Source organism: Grampus griseus, assembly GCF_964374135.1.
Source record: "Grampus griseus genome assembly, chromosome: 3".
NCBI lineage: Eukaryota > Metazoa > Chordata > Mammalia > Artiodactyla > Delphinidae > Grampus > Grampus griseus.
In genome coordinates this window covers 147,854,764-147,869,542 of record NC_139019.1, presented here as the reverse complement: position 1 = coordinate 147,869,542, position 14,779 = coordinate 147,854,764, and the positions used below count along the sequence as shown (strand labels likewise).

Sequence of the window (14,779 nt, the reverse complement as noted above, 5' to 3'; positions counted from 1 at the left end):
GGAGGAGGATGGAGACGGCGGGGGAGGGGCGAGGGCGCGTCAACCCGGGGTGAGTGGCGCGGCGCTCGCGTCCCCGCCCTCCCCCAGCCCTGCAAGCCCCCAGAGCAGCGCCGTCGGACTGACGGTGCCCGGAGCAGTTCCTGTCCCCAGCCCAGGCGCCGGGGAGACGTGAGCGTGCACACGTACACACACAGCGGGGGAAGAGGCGCTCCGAGCGGCGCCCAACTTTCTCCCTGCTTCCGCAGGCCGGGGGAGAAAGCGGTCGGGGGCAATCCAGCCCCGGCCGTGCTTGGGGAGGGAGCTCGAACAAGGAAAAGAGACGGAGAGAATTTCCTTGGGTTTTGTTTTTAGGGTTTGGGGAGAATTTTTTGACCTTTTCCATCCGATGAATGAAGAGTAAAGGGAACCAGAATGGGGTGGCGAGTAGCGCTTTGAGAAAATGGAAGAGTATGTTTGGAGACGCGTAAAGTTGCCTTTCAAGCTCCAGCCTCTGGGGCACGCGATGCTCCTCGGCGGGCTGACTCAGGGCTGCCTGGGCCTCCCAGCCCCCCGCCTGGAAATGATGCAGGTCCAGTCAGTCACCTGGATCCCTGCAGCCCAGCCCGGAATCCGTCTGGACTGAGGGAGGGGCGAGAATCTGGCACCAAGGCCCACCAAAGAGGGGCGAAAAGAGGAAGATGGGGCAGTCGCTCAGGCTAAGTCCTATATCTAGTGCTCTGATCCTATCTTAAATAGTTTGTGGGATTTTTTTTTTTAATGCAAAGCGTCACAACGCCAGGAATTCCCATATGTGTCCAGTTTGGCCCCAGCATCACTGTATCCAGGAAACTTCTCCAATCCTCGGGGCTGGGAATCTCAAGTGAATTCCAACAGGCAGAAAGAGGAAACTTTCCCAGCCCGATGCGGGTGTGATGCGAGTCAGGAGACCGGGCGGACGCTGTCCCAGCGCAAACTGTCCCCTCTCGCCCTTCTTTAGCTGCAACCGGAGCTGGAATTCGCTTTTATTTTTTTAAGTCCGTTCGGCCATTGCCCTCGAGCACCCGCACACGCGCATGCATCTCCGGCCGCGCTCTCACACACTCACACACGCACGCAAACGCGTGGCCGCCGCCAGGTCTGCAACTTTGTCAGGCGCTCCCAGCGGCGCTCGGTTTCCTCCCGTAGTAGTTGGGCACAGGCCACGCCTCCCGACCGTGTTGTCAAACGGGCGGGGGTCTCGGATTGGTCCAGCCGCCGGGACAACACCTGCTCGACTCCTTCATTCAAGTGACACCAGAGCTTCCAGGGATATTTGAGGCACCATCCCTGCCACTGCCGGGCACTCGCGGCTCCGCTAACGGCCTGGTCACATGCTCTCCAGAGAGCTACGGGAGGGCGCTGGGTAACCTCTATCCGAGCCGCGGCCGCAAGGAGGGAAAAGGCGAGCGAGGAGGAAGAGTGGGAGGAGGAGGGGAAGCGGCGAAGGAGGAGGAAGAGGAGGAGGGGAGCACAAAGAATCCAGGTCTCCGGGCGGGAGGTTTACACCAAGAACCATGTGTGCCGAGCGGCTGCGCCAGTTCGTGACCCTGGCTTTGGTGTTGGCTACCTTCGACCCGGCGCGAGGGACCGACGCCACCAATCCGCCCGAAGGCCCCCAAGACAGGGGATCCCAGCAGAAAGGCCGCCTGTCCTTGCAGAACACAGGTAAGTGCGTGCGCCCCAGCGGCGGGGAGCTGCTGGGAGAAGACACCCGGCACCCACGCAGAGCGCCCCGGGCGCTTCGCCCGGAACTGGGCGCCCACCCTGGGCCGCGCAAACTCTTGGGGTGGCGTAGGACGTGCAAAGGAAAGCGCGAGGCAAAGCGAGGTCCGCGCCGGGCTCCGCGCGCCCGGAATCCGCACGTGCTGGCAGGGTGATGAAATGGCTGGGGCAGGACTTGTTGCTGTCCTCCCTGGGTCGAGGGTAAGTGAAGCAGCGTCTGACGCGGCCAGTGCCGGCTCCGGAGTCCCCGGTCCGGTTCAAAGCTCCCTGCTCCATCCTGACCGGCTTGCGGGAGGCACGGAGGGTCCCTGGAGCGGGGCTGCGCCCTGAAGCCGGAGAACTTCTCTTCCCAGCCGGCGGGCCGCGGCAGGACCGCTTCTCCCCTTCCTCAAAAGATGCCCGACATCCGAGAACTTTGTAGGCGAGACAAATTGCATTTTGAACTTTCCCCTTAGGGGGCATTCCTTTCGGAAGGGGTAGGGGCGGGTGGCGCAAAAGCGTACCTCTGCGGTGCTGCCGCCGTCCCCCGCTCCAGGGCAGGTCAGCAAGGGAAGAAATGGTGACACGGCCCGAACCGTGCGCCGCAGCTGCTTGACCGGCTCTCCGCTCACCCACAAGCTGCCGAGCACAGCCAGGCGTGCAGGGCTCGGGGCTGGCCCTTTTCCCAGCCTCCTGGAGAGGAAGAAAATCTGCCTACAGCTCCTTCGCTCTTCACGGCCCTCTCTTTATTTAGGGGGCCTGCGAAACCGGGGGCGGCGTGCGTGCGCTCACCGCACGAGCAGGAATGCACGAGTGCCCATTAGCGACGCCCGGAGCGCGTGAATCGCGGCCCTGCGCGCTCCTGGCCGGCGCGCCGGGGCCGCGCGTGGGGTCATCCGGGAGTCTCCCACCTCCATAGGCGGGTGCCAGCACCCGCGGCCCGCGCCCCGCTCATCCTAGGACCCTCGCCCACCCTCTCCTCAGGGAAAGTCCCAGAGCTTTCCCTGAGAATCGAACGTGATTTTCGCTAGTTGGTGACCCTCAATAAATACACGCCCCTCATTCTCTCCGCAGATTTAATCTGAATGTGGATTATCTCCTCCGACCCCGCCCTTCTTCCAAAATATACTTTTCTGATGTAATTTTGTGGTTGGTTTAAGTCAAGGAATTGGGTAGGGGGAGGGAAGGAAGACAGGCTTTGCGCGCGGCAGCCTGACAGTTAACTCCCTCTCAGCCTGTCCTTTCACAGAGACGAATTAGAGCCACATTCTGCGAAGGGGGGCAGCAAACTCCCGGGTCGCGGGAATTCTAGGGGATGAAGCGTCACCTCACCCCGGATCTCTGTTTAAAAGGAGCCTCTAACTGCGAAGGTTGCGTTTCTGCAGACGAGCCCCCATCTGACTCTATCCCCGAGCCTGCTTGCAAACCGCAGCTTCCCCAGCCTGGTATTTTTAATGCGGACGGTTTGGAGGCGCTGCCTTAATAGGAATTTTGTTTTGATTTTTAGATGTTGAATCATAAAGCTGAATTGAAACTGCTTTTTGGACGCTTTCATTTGGGGGTCAGGAAGGAAATGGCCTTCATTTAATAGCAGCAGCTCCATCCAAGTAGAGAAGGGTATTTCATTGATGAAGTACAGAAAGGAAAGAGCAAGCGGATGGGTTGAAATTTTATTTTTGTCTGTGGGTTTAGAAAGCTGAAATATCTTATGCTTTCAGACTAAGTATTCCCACCAATACTTTAATAAGATGAGAAGGATGAAAAATGGAGTGTTCAGACCTAACCTCTGATTGCGACTTTCGCAATGTAGGTTTGGCTAATTTTTTTACAAATATTTACAAATACATTTTCATAAGTAGATGAAGTGATGAAATTTTCTTTCCCTGGTTTTTTAGATCCTGAAATAGTCACTCCTAACTTTTTCTCTTAAATCTTCTTTTAGTCATTACTTTTATTTCAACCCGCCTCTCTGCACTCCCCAGCGTGGCTGAGAATTTTGAATATGATTGTATGTAATTCTCATTTTAGCGGAAATCCAGCACTGCTTGGTCAACGCTGGCGATGTGGGGTGTGGCGTGTTTGAATGTTTCGAGAACAACTCTTGTGAGATACGGGGCTTACATGGAATTTGCATGACTTTTCTGCACAACGCTGGAAAATTCGATGCCCAGGTAAAAAAACATATTGAGCGCCAAGAATGTTTTGTGTTAGCGTAGCGTGATCGAAACGTTCGTTGGAAAGACTTATTAACAGATTTTCTTAGCTGATGGTCATGGTGGGTTTTAGCACTTGCCAGAGACCTTCTAGGTGAGCAGCAGACTGCCAATGACTCCCCACTCCACTCCTGGAGTTCAGCTTTCTGGACCTGTCATGTAGGCTAAATCCTTCTCCACTCTTCAACTGTGTCTCCACACACAGAGTGGAATGGAGACCAAGTTGAACACTTATCTGAGGATTCTTAGCAGAGAAGACAGAAGCCATAATAAATAATAAACACCTTCTAAGGGACACCTAAGGATGTCTGGCTACCCAGAACCCAGTCTGCAAGGCCCATCACATTTAGGAGCGTAGGTTGAGGGGGGAAGGGCAGGGACTCCAACTGACCATGCCGAAAGCTATTTTCAAGAATAAAAGAGACACAAAATTTGTAGAAATTCATCGTCTCCTAGAGGGCATGTGGGGGACTTCCCTGGAGGCGCAGTGGTTAAGAATCCATCTGCCAATGCAGAGGACACGGGTTCAATCCCTGGTCAGGGAAGATCCCCCATGCCGCGGAGCAGCTAAGCCCGTGTGCCACAACTACTGAGCCTGCGCTCTAGAGACCACGAGCCACAACTACTGAAGCCCGCACGCCTAGAGCCTGTGCTCCGCAACAAGAGAAGCCCCCGCTCACCGCAACTAGAGAAAGCCCACGCGCAGCAAGAAAGACCCAACGCAGCCAAAAATAAATAAATAAATAAATTCAGAAGGCATGTGGGCAGGTAGCATGGATAAATCAGGGCCTTCAGAAGAGCAGACTTTTCTCCCTCCTAAGTAGCAGATCCTCCTTTCCCAACCCGAGAAGTCGGAACCCTGAATGGGTCCTGCTCTATATAATAAATATAGTCAGGGCCTGACCCACTTCAGTTATCCCAGGGTAAAGCCCAGTTGCTGTGTGGGCGGGAAATGAACCCAACAAGCAACTTCATGGCTCCAGTGCCCACGATCCAAACACGTTTCCGATGGAGTGGAGCGTTAGGCTCATCTCCTTCATGTCCTCCCCAGCCCACATGTGCACTGTGAAGTGCCCTGTAGTTGTTACAGACTTCCTCTCCCGTTTCACTGGCGAGCCATGACAGTGTTTGGATGAGGCCAACAGTTTAGGTGTGATTTATGGACATCGCCAGTCACCGTGTACTGACATCCTGTAGAGAGCCTGACAAAGCAACGCCTGGGAACCAGAAAGCAATGTGACGGGGCTGGCAGCCTCCCCTACAGAGGATGTGGGGTGGCAGCAGGGGAAACAGAAACCGGGGAAGGAAAGAGGAGTAGAACGTTTGAACTCCTTGAGACTCCCGAATAAAGCATCCCTTCTGGATTAACTGGAATTAGGAAACGTACTAGGAAATCCGGAGGAAAGATGTGTGTTTCAGGGCAATCCCACAGGATGTCAGGGAAGAATACCAAGAACGTATTACTGCAGCCCTCGCATAAATTAATCTTCCTTTTTTCTCTCAACCAACAGCAGTCTGTTCTCAAGTTAGAAGCATCCCTTTCAAGTCAGATCTCAGGCCATAACTACTTAATAAACTGGCACACCCTACCCTCCATCCTATTTGGCTCCCACTGGAGAGTCAGAGGAAAGGGGGCTACGGGGAGGTGGTTTTTCAGTGATCAGACACTATCTGTAGACATTTCAACTGCTTCTAAAGGAGAGAACTGAAATAAACATGCTGGCTGGCTTCCCACTTCCAACCTAAACCCATTTACTTTCTCAACTCCGGTACATCCGGGCCTGTCTAAAAAGACAGGGGGTGACCTCTCCAACAACAGCTTGTTTCTATAGTAAGCGGGGTGCGGGGATCCCTGGGTAGGTATCCCACAGTGCCTCTCTGCCCCGAGAGGTTGATAAGGGAGCTGCCGGCCCGGGCTCGCCGCCACACCCCGAACAGCTGTCTCCTTTCTAGGATAAGAGCGATCTAATGGGGTTGCCAAGAAAGAGGACTGTAGGCCAGATGTATGCCTGGCTGCCTTCGCCACTCGGAGGCTGGGAGCATGGGGGAGGGGCCGTCAGTCGGGCAGTTCAGGCCCCAGATGCTGCCAGGCAGTGTGCCAGGCGGGCCTTTTAGAGGCAATAACCCTAACAGTTTCAAGGAGTCGAATTGCTTTCAAAAAGGAAAAAGAATGCTCCTCCTTAAAGGCTAGGAGGAGACAAGAGAGAGTATGGGCTGGGGGTGGCAGGAGGCACTGAGACAGAGAAGGGAGGCCCAGCTAGCACCGGATCTTGACATCCCAAGAAGGAACGAGGGGAGAAATGTGAGATTTGGACAAGCAGGCACCTTCTACTTGAGAAAAACTCCTGCTGAGCGCCACCAAGGAGTTCTGGATTTATGCCTGGCCAAATTCCCCTCTGTGTTCCAGAAGCGTTGCCACCAAACGGCCAACAGTGGGCCGCCTTGAGGATGGAGGGTCATGGGTGGCCCAGGACCAGGAAGGCTAGCAGAGCGCGCCAGGAGGAAGGAGGCCGATGCGTCTGTCTCCCGAATGCGGGGGTATCACGTCCCTCTGGACGGACCTCCTGATGTAGCCTCAGCCTGTCACCTGCCAGGGTGTCTGTGTGCGGCAGGGCCTTGGAGTTCAGTTGTCAGAAAAATCCCTTGTAAGCCCAGAAAGGGTAAAAAAGTCGAAGTGTGTAACAAGGACTGGTCTCTTCCGCCCCCCTCTCCCTCCGCTGTCCCCTCTGCTCTCAGGGCAAGTCCTTCATCAAAGATGCCTTGAAGTGTAAGGCCCACGCTCTGCGGCACAGATTCGGCTGCATAAGCCGGAAGTGCCCGGCCATCAAGGAGATGGTGTTCCAGTTACAGAGGGAATGCTACCTCAAGCACGACCTGTGCTCTGCCGCCCAGGAGAACACCCGGGTGATGGTGGAGATGATCCACTTCAAGGACTTACTGCTGCACGAGTGAGTGCTGCCCTCTGGGGGCAGGGGGGTGGGGGGGGAACGGAATGGTGCAACTAGGATAGAGGAAGGGGAGGCCTGCTGGGGCTGGAGGAGAGTCTTCCTCGGTTTGAGGGGCTGGCTTGTAGAGGCTGAACTCTCCTGTCAAACTGGAAAGGCTGTGGTTTACCTCAGAAAGCTGTGCACTGACTCCCTGGGAGTCCCCTTCCAGCTGGCCTTCAGGAAAAGCAAAAGAAATTTCCACCATCGGTTTCCAAATCCTAAGCAGTAGCCACAGGAAATCTTTTCACCGAGCGTGAGATGTGTAGAATTCGGAAATACCTTTCGTCTTCCCCTCAGCCAAGATCCCAATGGTGCTGAGTGTTCCAGGTAGCCGTGCAGGTGCCCCGGCGGACGGCCGAGAGCTGATAATATATACTGAGCGTGTACTAAGTGCCAGGTATTGTGCTAAGGGCTTCATATGCATTTTTCACTTGATCCACATGACAGCGCCGTGAGCTGGGTACCCTTCTCATCTCCATTTTACAGATGAGAAAACTGAGGTTCACTGCGGTAAAGGTCGCACAGACAATGAAAGGCAAAGCCAGGATAAGGAGCCAGGCGGTCGGGCTCCAGGACTTACACCCTTACAAACCAATCGCTTTTTCTCCTGCCTCCATAAGCTCTCCTTTCCTTTAGAAGGTCCGATTCACCTTCTCTAACATTAACGCCCTCCCAGAGAAAATGCAAAACAAATGACAAAAATTTTAATCAGCTAAACGCCTTTATGCCAAAGTGAGGAAATAGGAACGTACTTATCGGAAGACTTGCAATTCGATCATAAACCCAGGACGTCTCCTTCCTTAAAAAACATCCCTATGGGATCCTAAATTTTGCAGAGTAGTAAAGCATGTGGGTACATAGTTGCTTCTAACACAGTAGCCCCTGAAGGTTACAATGGCGCCTTCCTTGGGGACTTAGAGAGGAAGCTACTAGCTAAGCAGCCCAGTACAAGTCATAGCACTGTTAGTCTTTACACAGTGACTCGTTGAGCCAAATCAGTACAATTTTATGAACTCTTGCTCCTTAGTTTGTGCCATGGCCTCCCCCAGCTATGTCGCTAAACAGGCCACTCCCCACCCCCACATACACCACTTAGATCACAGAGGACAGCAACCGTCACCTGTCACTTTCCACTTGATTATGAGGCTCTAGGTATCTTGCAGCACCCCTTGGTGCGGTGTTAGAATTATAAGATTCACCGTGAATCTCTGCCAGCAGCTCTTGCCAAGAGCAAACCGATGTGGCTTTTCCTTGAGTTACACTAATGCCTGATAAAATATTTTCTATTCTTCCAAATCCCTAGAGAAAAACAAAGCAACAATAACATCAACAACAATAGCAATAACAATAACTATCATTTTCTCAGTGGGCCAGGCCCTTTGGCCAGAGACTTTGCCTGGATTATCTCATTTATCTTTCCCAACAGTGCCACAAGCCAGAGAATACCGTCCCCATATAACAGAGGAAGAAAGTGAAGCTAAGTGGTTAAAGGTCTTACTCTGAGGTTCAATTCCTACTCTTCAACTTGGGAATTGGTGATTCTGAAGCCAGTTGTCGGGAATAGACCTCAAACCTCCTTGTAACCTAGGCTGCGTTCTCCCCCCCTAGACCAGCTAAAGGCTCAGTGGTCCCCAAATGTGGCGGGATTTTTCCCTTTTCTTAGAAACAGCCTCATTACACTGGCAAAGCACTGGGAAATTTCCTTCCTTCAAGGTGCCCCTGCAAGAGGCAGACACCCCATGGCTGAGAAACTCATGAAGTTCATTTGTCCTCAGCCCACTGTCATCCTTTAGAGATAGTTTATTGGCCTCAAGCATGGATGACGGGGCACTTGTTTTTAATTCTATGGTACCTTTTTGGAGCCAAGAAGACTTTATCTTTCTGGAGAAACGTCTTCTGTGGGGAAACTGAAGGTTTTGAGGTTTTTTGCCACCCTCCCCACCTTGAATTTAAGGAGAGGGAAAGTACTGTGGCTTTCTGACATCTCCTCTACGGAAACATGGTCCATGGGGCCACGGGACCCTGACTTCCAAAGGACTCCTTACATCATTTAGAGCCAACACATAGCCCCCACCCAGGCCTGCTCTGGAAATGCTGGTGGTCCATCCCGAAAGCAACCCTGGGCCATTTTCTCAAATTCTCAGTGTGGCTGCCTACAAGTCATCTTGCCTCCTGCTAAGCCGGCACCCCTAGCTCCCCACAAATCCCCACTACCTTCCCTTCTGAAGCCACGACTACACACTGCGTCCCCTAGTGCTTCAAGCTGAACTGAGGTTTTTGTTTTTTAACTATCTGAACTGATTTGGGCACAAAAGATCCCATCAGTCCCCAAATATCAAGAAGACCATTTAAGAATGTGTGACACTGGCCACAGATAAGAAAATGAAAACTGAATTTGCTCTTCCCTCTAGAGAGGAGGAAATCATAGTCACTCCAGAATGCACGTCACCCGCATCCCTCAACCTGATCCTCATTCACCCCAAAACACGTTCAGTTAAAAGGACTTCCTTCAAACCCTCCGCTCCCCTCACCCCTTCCCATCCCACTTCCTCCATATCAACGGCTTGGCCACCACACACCCTGTCACTGAGTGCTGGCAGCCTCCAGCCACGTCCCGCTCCAAGTATTTTAAAAAATCTTTTAGCCTTGCTGACTCCCAGTGGAGAGAGCTGGGCTTTGTCATTAGACACGGGCTGAGCTAGCAGCCGGAGAAGGCACCATGCCAGCTCGAAACAAGCTTGGATGAACACACAGCCCTCCCCACAGTTCACAGCTTTCTCCCCAGCCGACAGCGCTGAGGGCAGAAGAGAGCGTGGGCTAGCCTTCCGGGACCGCCTCGGGATTCGGAGAGCTCATCTGGTGGGCAGGACGCCCTGGCGAAGGAGGCCAAGAGGCAGTCTGTGCATTCCCAAGAGGTCCCTCCCCTTACTCTGGGGAAAGAAACGTGAAGGAGAGCGTCCCAAAAGGACAGATGCTCAGCCTCCTCGATTTGCCCATCTAGCCCCAGGGGGTGGCAGGTAGGATCAGGTGCTAAAATCCCGATGCTGCTCTAGCAGATATACTCGGTGACCCTGACCTCCCTGAGGCAGTCAGTTGCTAGTTTTCAAAAGATGGAAGGAAACAGACCTGCAGGGAGCATTTCCCTTGTGTTGCCCCTTGCCCTCATCTCTTAACTCAAGCAGACTTGGGTCATTGCTGTCCTCGTCACGGTTAGGGGCCTGCCTTAGAGAGTTCCAGCACCCTGCCCATCAGCCGTGCCCAGACTCTCTGACTCTGAAGGCATCAAGGAGGCCTTAAAAGGCAGCTTGATCTCTATCAGCCAAAACAGTCCTCCTCTCCACTCTCAGCCCAGCCCCAGGCCTTCCCAGCCCAGAAGCTTCCAAAGCCACTTTCACACACACACACACACACACACACCCGCCTCGTCTCCTTTTTTATATCGATGAAATGAGGACAGTTCACTCAATTACAACTTGAGGACTAATTCATAAAAATGGCAGTAAACTACTTCACAAGTCTCAAAACACAATCTGCTCTTCCTGCTTGGCGACAACTGTCAACTTGCAGAGAAAAGATTAAATGGGCTATAATGCAGCCCCCCAGGTGGTCCAGGCTCACAGAGGAAAAAAATTCTTCTTTTCTTCTTCTTACAAATGATCTCATGTTCCAGAGTGATTTCCTGCCCAAAGGGATGGCCCAGAGCTTCAATGTTCCTGATCAGAGATAGCCAGAAATTCTGCCAGTGAGGACTGCTTAAGAAAGCTGGTTAGCCACATGGAACACTCCATACCCCTCTCCCGCCTTGGGGATCTTAAAAAGGCCAGTGAGTGGGCCAGGACCGCCCATTGCCGGGGGGTACCTTTTGCCATCTGGGCCCCAAAATATAAGAAGCAGGCACACTGCTCCAGTTGTCTGCACACACCTCCCACCCGCAGGAGGAAGGTCTGCATGACGTGGTCATCCAGCACTTTCCTAAAGAACACCCCGGGGCAGCTGGGATGGCCTGAGCAACTGGCCCTCCCCTTGGGATCCCAGCGTGCTTATTTCACAGACAGCTGGCTCTCGTCCCAAGCACGTAGACCCCTGTCAGCCAGCTCTCCCCTCCCTCATCTCCCGTTGTGGGGAAGCCCAGATTGGAAGCATAGAGGTGCTTAGACAGCCACTCCCCCACCTCGGCCTCTGCTACCAAGGAGCGGAAGAGCTCTGTGGGAATTCACATCCCCCCACCCTTCTCTGCCTGTTCCGGACTCCTCCAGATACAGAGGAGAGTGCACCCAGAAACTTCCCAAAACACCCTTTATCACCATGAGCCCAAACCAGGGGCAAACACGGACTATGGGTTAGATGGTGTTTTGGGATCCTCACGTACAAAGCTCACCTAGGAGAAGGATACCCAGCGCAAAGCCAGCCAACCTCGCTTCCCTGCCATAAACACTCCTCAGTTTGGTATTTAAGGCCCTTCACCATTTGCCTAAGTATTCCACTGGCTCCAAGACCCAGCTCCACTCCTGCTAAAACCCTCCTAGTTAGCACACCCTAAACAGACCCGGAGCTCCCCTGCCGTCTTATTCACACAGCTGGCATTCTTGCCCCCCCTCCCCAGAGATTCTTCCTAGACTTCTAGCATATGCACCTGTGAATTGTCCCTGGCCCTTTTATTTGTGCATGGCATGCGGGATCTTAGTTCCCCAGCCAGGGATCGAACCCGGCCCCCTGCAGTGGAAGCGCGGCTTCCTAACCACAGGACCACCAGGGAAGTCCCTCACTGGCCCTTCATCTTGTGGTAGGCTCTCTCCCCAGCCTCCAGTTCTCTCCAATGCCTGGCATGGAGCCCAGTACGTAATGGCCACCCAGTCCATGTTGGTTGAGACCAGTACTCCAAAGAATAGGCTTCAGGTAGTTCCAGACAGATCGTCCACCAAACCAAACCCAAGCCAAGCGTTGGTCACGTCCCTCCCCCCTGGTATATCGGTCCTGCCCTCTGCAGGCGTACCGCATCCTGGGTCTCTCTCTCAATCTCCAGACCCTACGTGGACCTGGTGAACCTGCTGCTGACCTGTGGGGAGGAGGTGAAGGAGGCCATCACGCACAGCGTCCAGGCTCAGTGTGAGCAGAACTGGGGAAGCCTGTGCTCCATCTTGAGTTTCTGCACGTCGACCATCCAGAGGCCTCCCACGGCGCCTCCCGAGCGCCAGCTCCAGGGCCACAGGGCCAAGGTCTCCAGGGGCCACCACGGCGAAGCAGGTCACCACTTCTCGGAGCCCAGCAGTCAGGAGACCCGCCGAGGTGCCAAGGGCGAGCGAGGTAGCAAGAGCCACGCAAACGCCCACACCCGGGGCAGAGCGGCCGGCCACGGGGCCCAGGGAACTTCTGGAAGCAGCGAGTGGGAGGATGAACAGTCTGAGTATTCTGATATCCGGAGGTGAAACGAAAGGCCCGGCCGGGAAATCTTTCCTCCACGCCGTCCATTTTCTTCTCTCTGGACATTCCAAAACATTTGCCATTAAAGAGGGGGGATGTCACACGCAGGATGTGATGGGGATTGCGGACTTGATGGAGGTGTATGTAAGCGGCATGGACAGGTGAAGCGGAGACTCCCTGGGCGGCAGCGAGGGCTCGGTTGTGCCCGCTGGGTCCCGCACCGGCACATCCCGAAGGGAGGGAGCCACCCGGCGTCCTCATTGCAACTTTGCCTTCTTTCCATCCGCGGAGCCCCTGGGCGGCAGCCTGCGGTTCCCTCTGCTGTGGGAGGCGATGGGGAGGGGCGGGGGTGACCCCCGGGGCTGGATCGCGGCCCAGACCGCAGCTTCTGGTGCTGTCTTGGTGGAGGGCAGCTGGATTCCGGTTTAGGAGTGGGTGTGAAAATCTCCCTGGGAATCGGGAGAAGGGTGGAGAGGAAGCAGGGGCCGTGTGGGTGCTTGGCCAAACCAAATCCAGTTTCTTGCATGGGACCTTGAGGTTTGGAGCAACTTGGGAAGGGGCGGGTGAGGGTTCTAAGTGTAATTTCTGAGCCATTGTTCTGTCTGGGGCACCCTGTCCGAGGGAGTGGCCCCCGTGTGTTTGTATTTTAACCACTGCTTCAAGTCTCGATTTCACTTTTTTTTTTATTTATCCAGTTACATCTCCCTATCTGTCGTCTAAATAAATAGCTTTCAAACAAAGCAACTGGGTCATTAAAACAAGCTCAAGGGAAAACAAAAAACAACCCATCTTTGGGGGCTGAATTGTTTTTAGTGCTATTTTAAAAGGAATCAAAGAGCAGTGTAGCCGTACATCTGACGGCCTGACGTGGGCTCATTGCCACTTAGGGCAAAGCCACACCTGGAGGAAAATGCACACAGGAGGAGTGCATTTGACAGACTTCCTTTTGCATTTCGGTATCTCACCTCAGCCAAGACAGATTAAAGCACCACACCCTGGATTCCCTGAGGCCAAGTTGGAAAGCTGGCCTCTCCGCGCTGGAGGATGGAAAAGGGGAACACAGAAGGACTACTCAGTAATTTTCACCAAGGAATGCCGACCTTTTGCACAAATGGAGGAGACTGCTGAAAATCGCTGAGGGACGAGATTTCCCAGATCCAGATTGAAAATTTAGCAATAAGAAAAGGAGTCAGAGTAAACAAAAGAAAGGCAGAGAGGAGAGACAGAAGGAAAGATACAGGGAGAAGATTAGAACAGAAATCGTCAGCAGTGGATGTCTTGTGGTTACTGAAGAGGTTTCAGAGATAGGACTTTACTTCTCTTTCCCAACAGGCCACAAATTAAAGCTTATCCTTTCTTGCAGCCAGTACTCAGACAGGAGCCCAGTATTGCAAGGAGTGGATGGATGTGCTGGGCCAGGTCCTTCTAGAGCAGGGGTCGGCAGACCTTCTCTATAAAGGTCCAGACAGGGAATACACTATTTTCGGTTTGGCGGGTTGCATGGTTTCTGTTGCAGCTACTCAACTAAGCCTTTGTCGCCTGAAAGCAGACATACGTAGACAACACATACCAAATAGGCTTGTCTCCATGCCATTAAAATTTTATTTAACAGGGACCCAACTGGACTTGGCACTGGGCCTGGGTTTGCTGACTGCTGTTCTAGTGACTGGGCAAAAAAGTATGCATCCTCCATTTACATCAGCTCATAGCTTTCCCTGAAAGCAACCTGAGGCCAGAGATAAAGAAGCTAAATTTATCTACTCGAAAATGATTTGTTCCACAGAATGCCCGAACCCAAAGCACAGCTAGTGTTTATATAACCCAAATCCAATCTCATTGCTGCCAGGACACGGTGCCGGAGCGTCATTTCCCCAATCTTTCATGATCCATGTGGGAAAGAAACCATTTGGGTGTCGGGGGAGGGGGACAAAAGGCTGGGAGAAGCACCTAGAGAGAGCTAGAGCTGCAGAAAGAGGAGGAGACCGTGCACTTAATCTGGCTCTGCCCTCGGAGGGAGGAGGACCAGTGTGTCAGGCTCTGCCATGGCAACCGAACATAAACCGTGTTCGGTTTATGTTCAAGCCACGAACGTAAGCGGTGGATGCCCTCACTGCTTATGCCTTGAGAACGTGTCTCAAGCCATGCAGCACGTGGACTGTTTTCCTTACATCACTCAAAAGCTGAAGCAATAACAAATTCTCTCGCGTTGCTGGGTCAGCTGTTCATCTGTTCGCCGGCTCCTGGGCTGGATGGGGGAAAGGCATCACTTTTACGTTTTCCTCAGTGTAACTGTTTTACGTGTTCGCTCCTGACGTCCCATGTGTTGCTTCTATTGTAAATATTTGTCATTTGTATTTATTATCTCAATGTTTTCCCCCAAGGCATAAAATTGCTTACTGTGTTGATTTGAACCGCCTCCCTGATCTCTGTTGTATATTT

The 14,779-nt window shown here is 53.3% G+C and overlaps 1 protein-coding gene across 1 annotated transcript; it reads left to right on the top strand.

Moving 5' to 3' along the window:
* The first annotated feature begins 1,301 nt into the window (after positions 1-1,301).
* STC2 (stanniocalcin 2) lies at positions 1,302-14,001 on the top strand. The gene is made up of 4 exons (XM_082651078.1): positions 1,302-1,683; positions 3,748-3,890; positions 6,669-6,880; positions 11,943-14,001. Exons 1-4 carry the CDS (start codon positions 1,533-1,535, stop codon positions 12,343-12,345), a joined length of 909 nt encoding a protein of 302 aa, XP_082507204.1. The 5' UTR covers positions 1,302-1,532; the 3' UTR covers positions 12,346-14,001.
* The last annotated feature ends 778 nt before the right edge of the window (positions 14,002-14,779 follow it).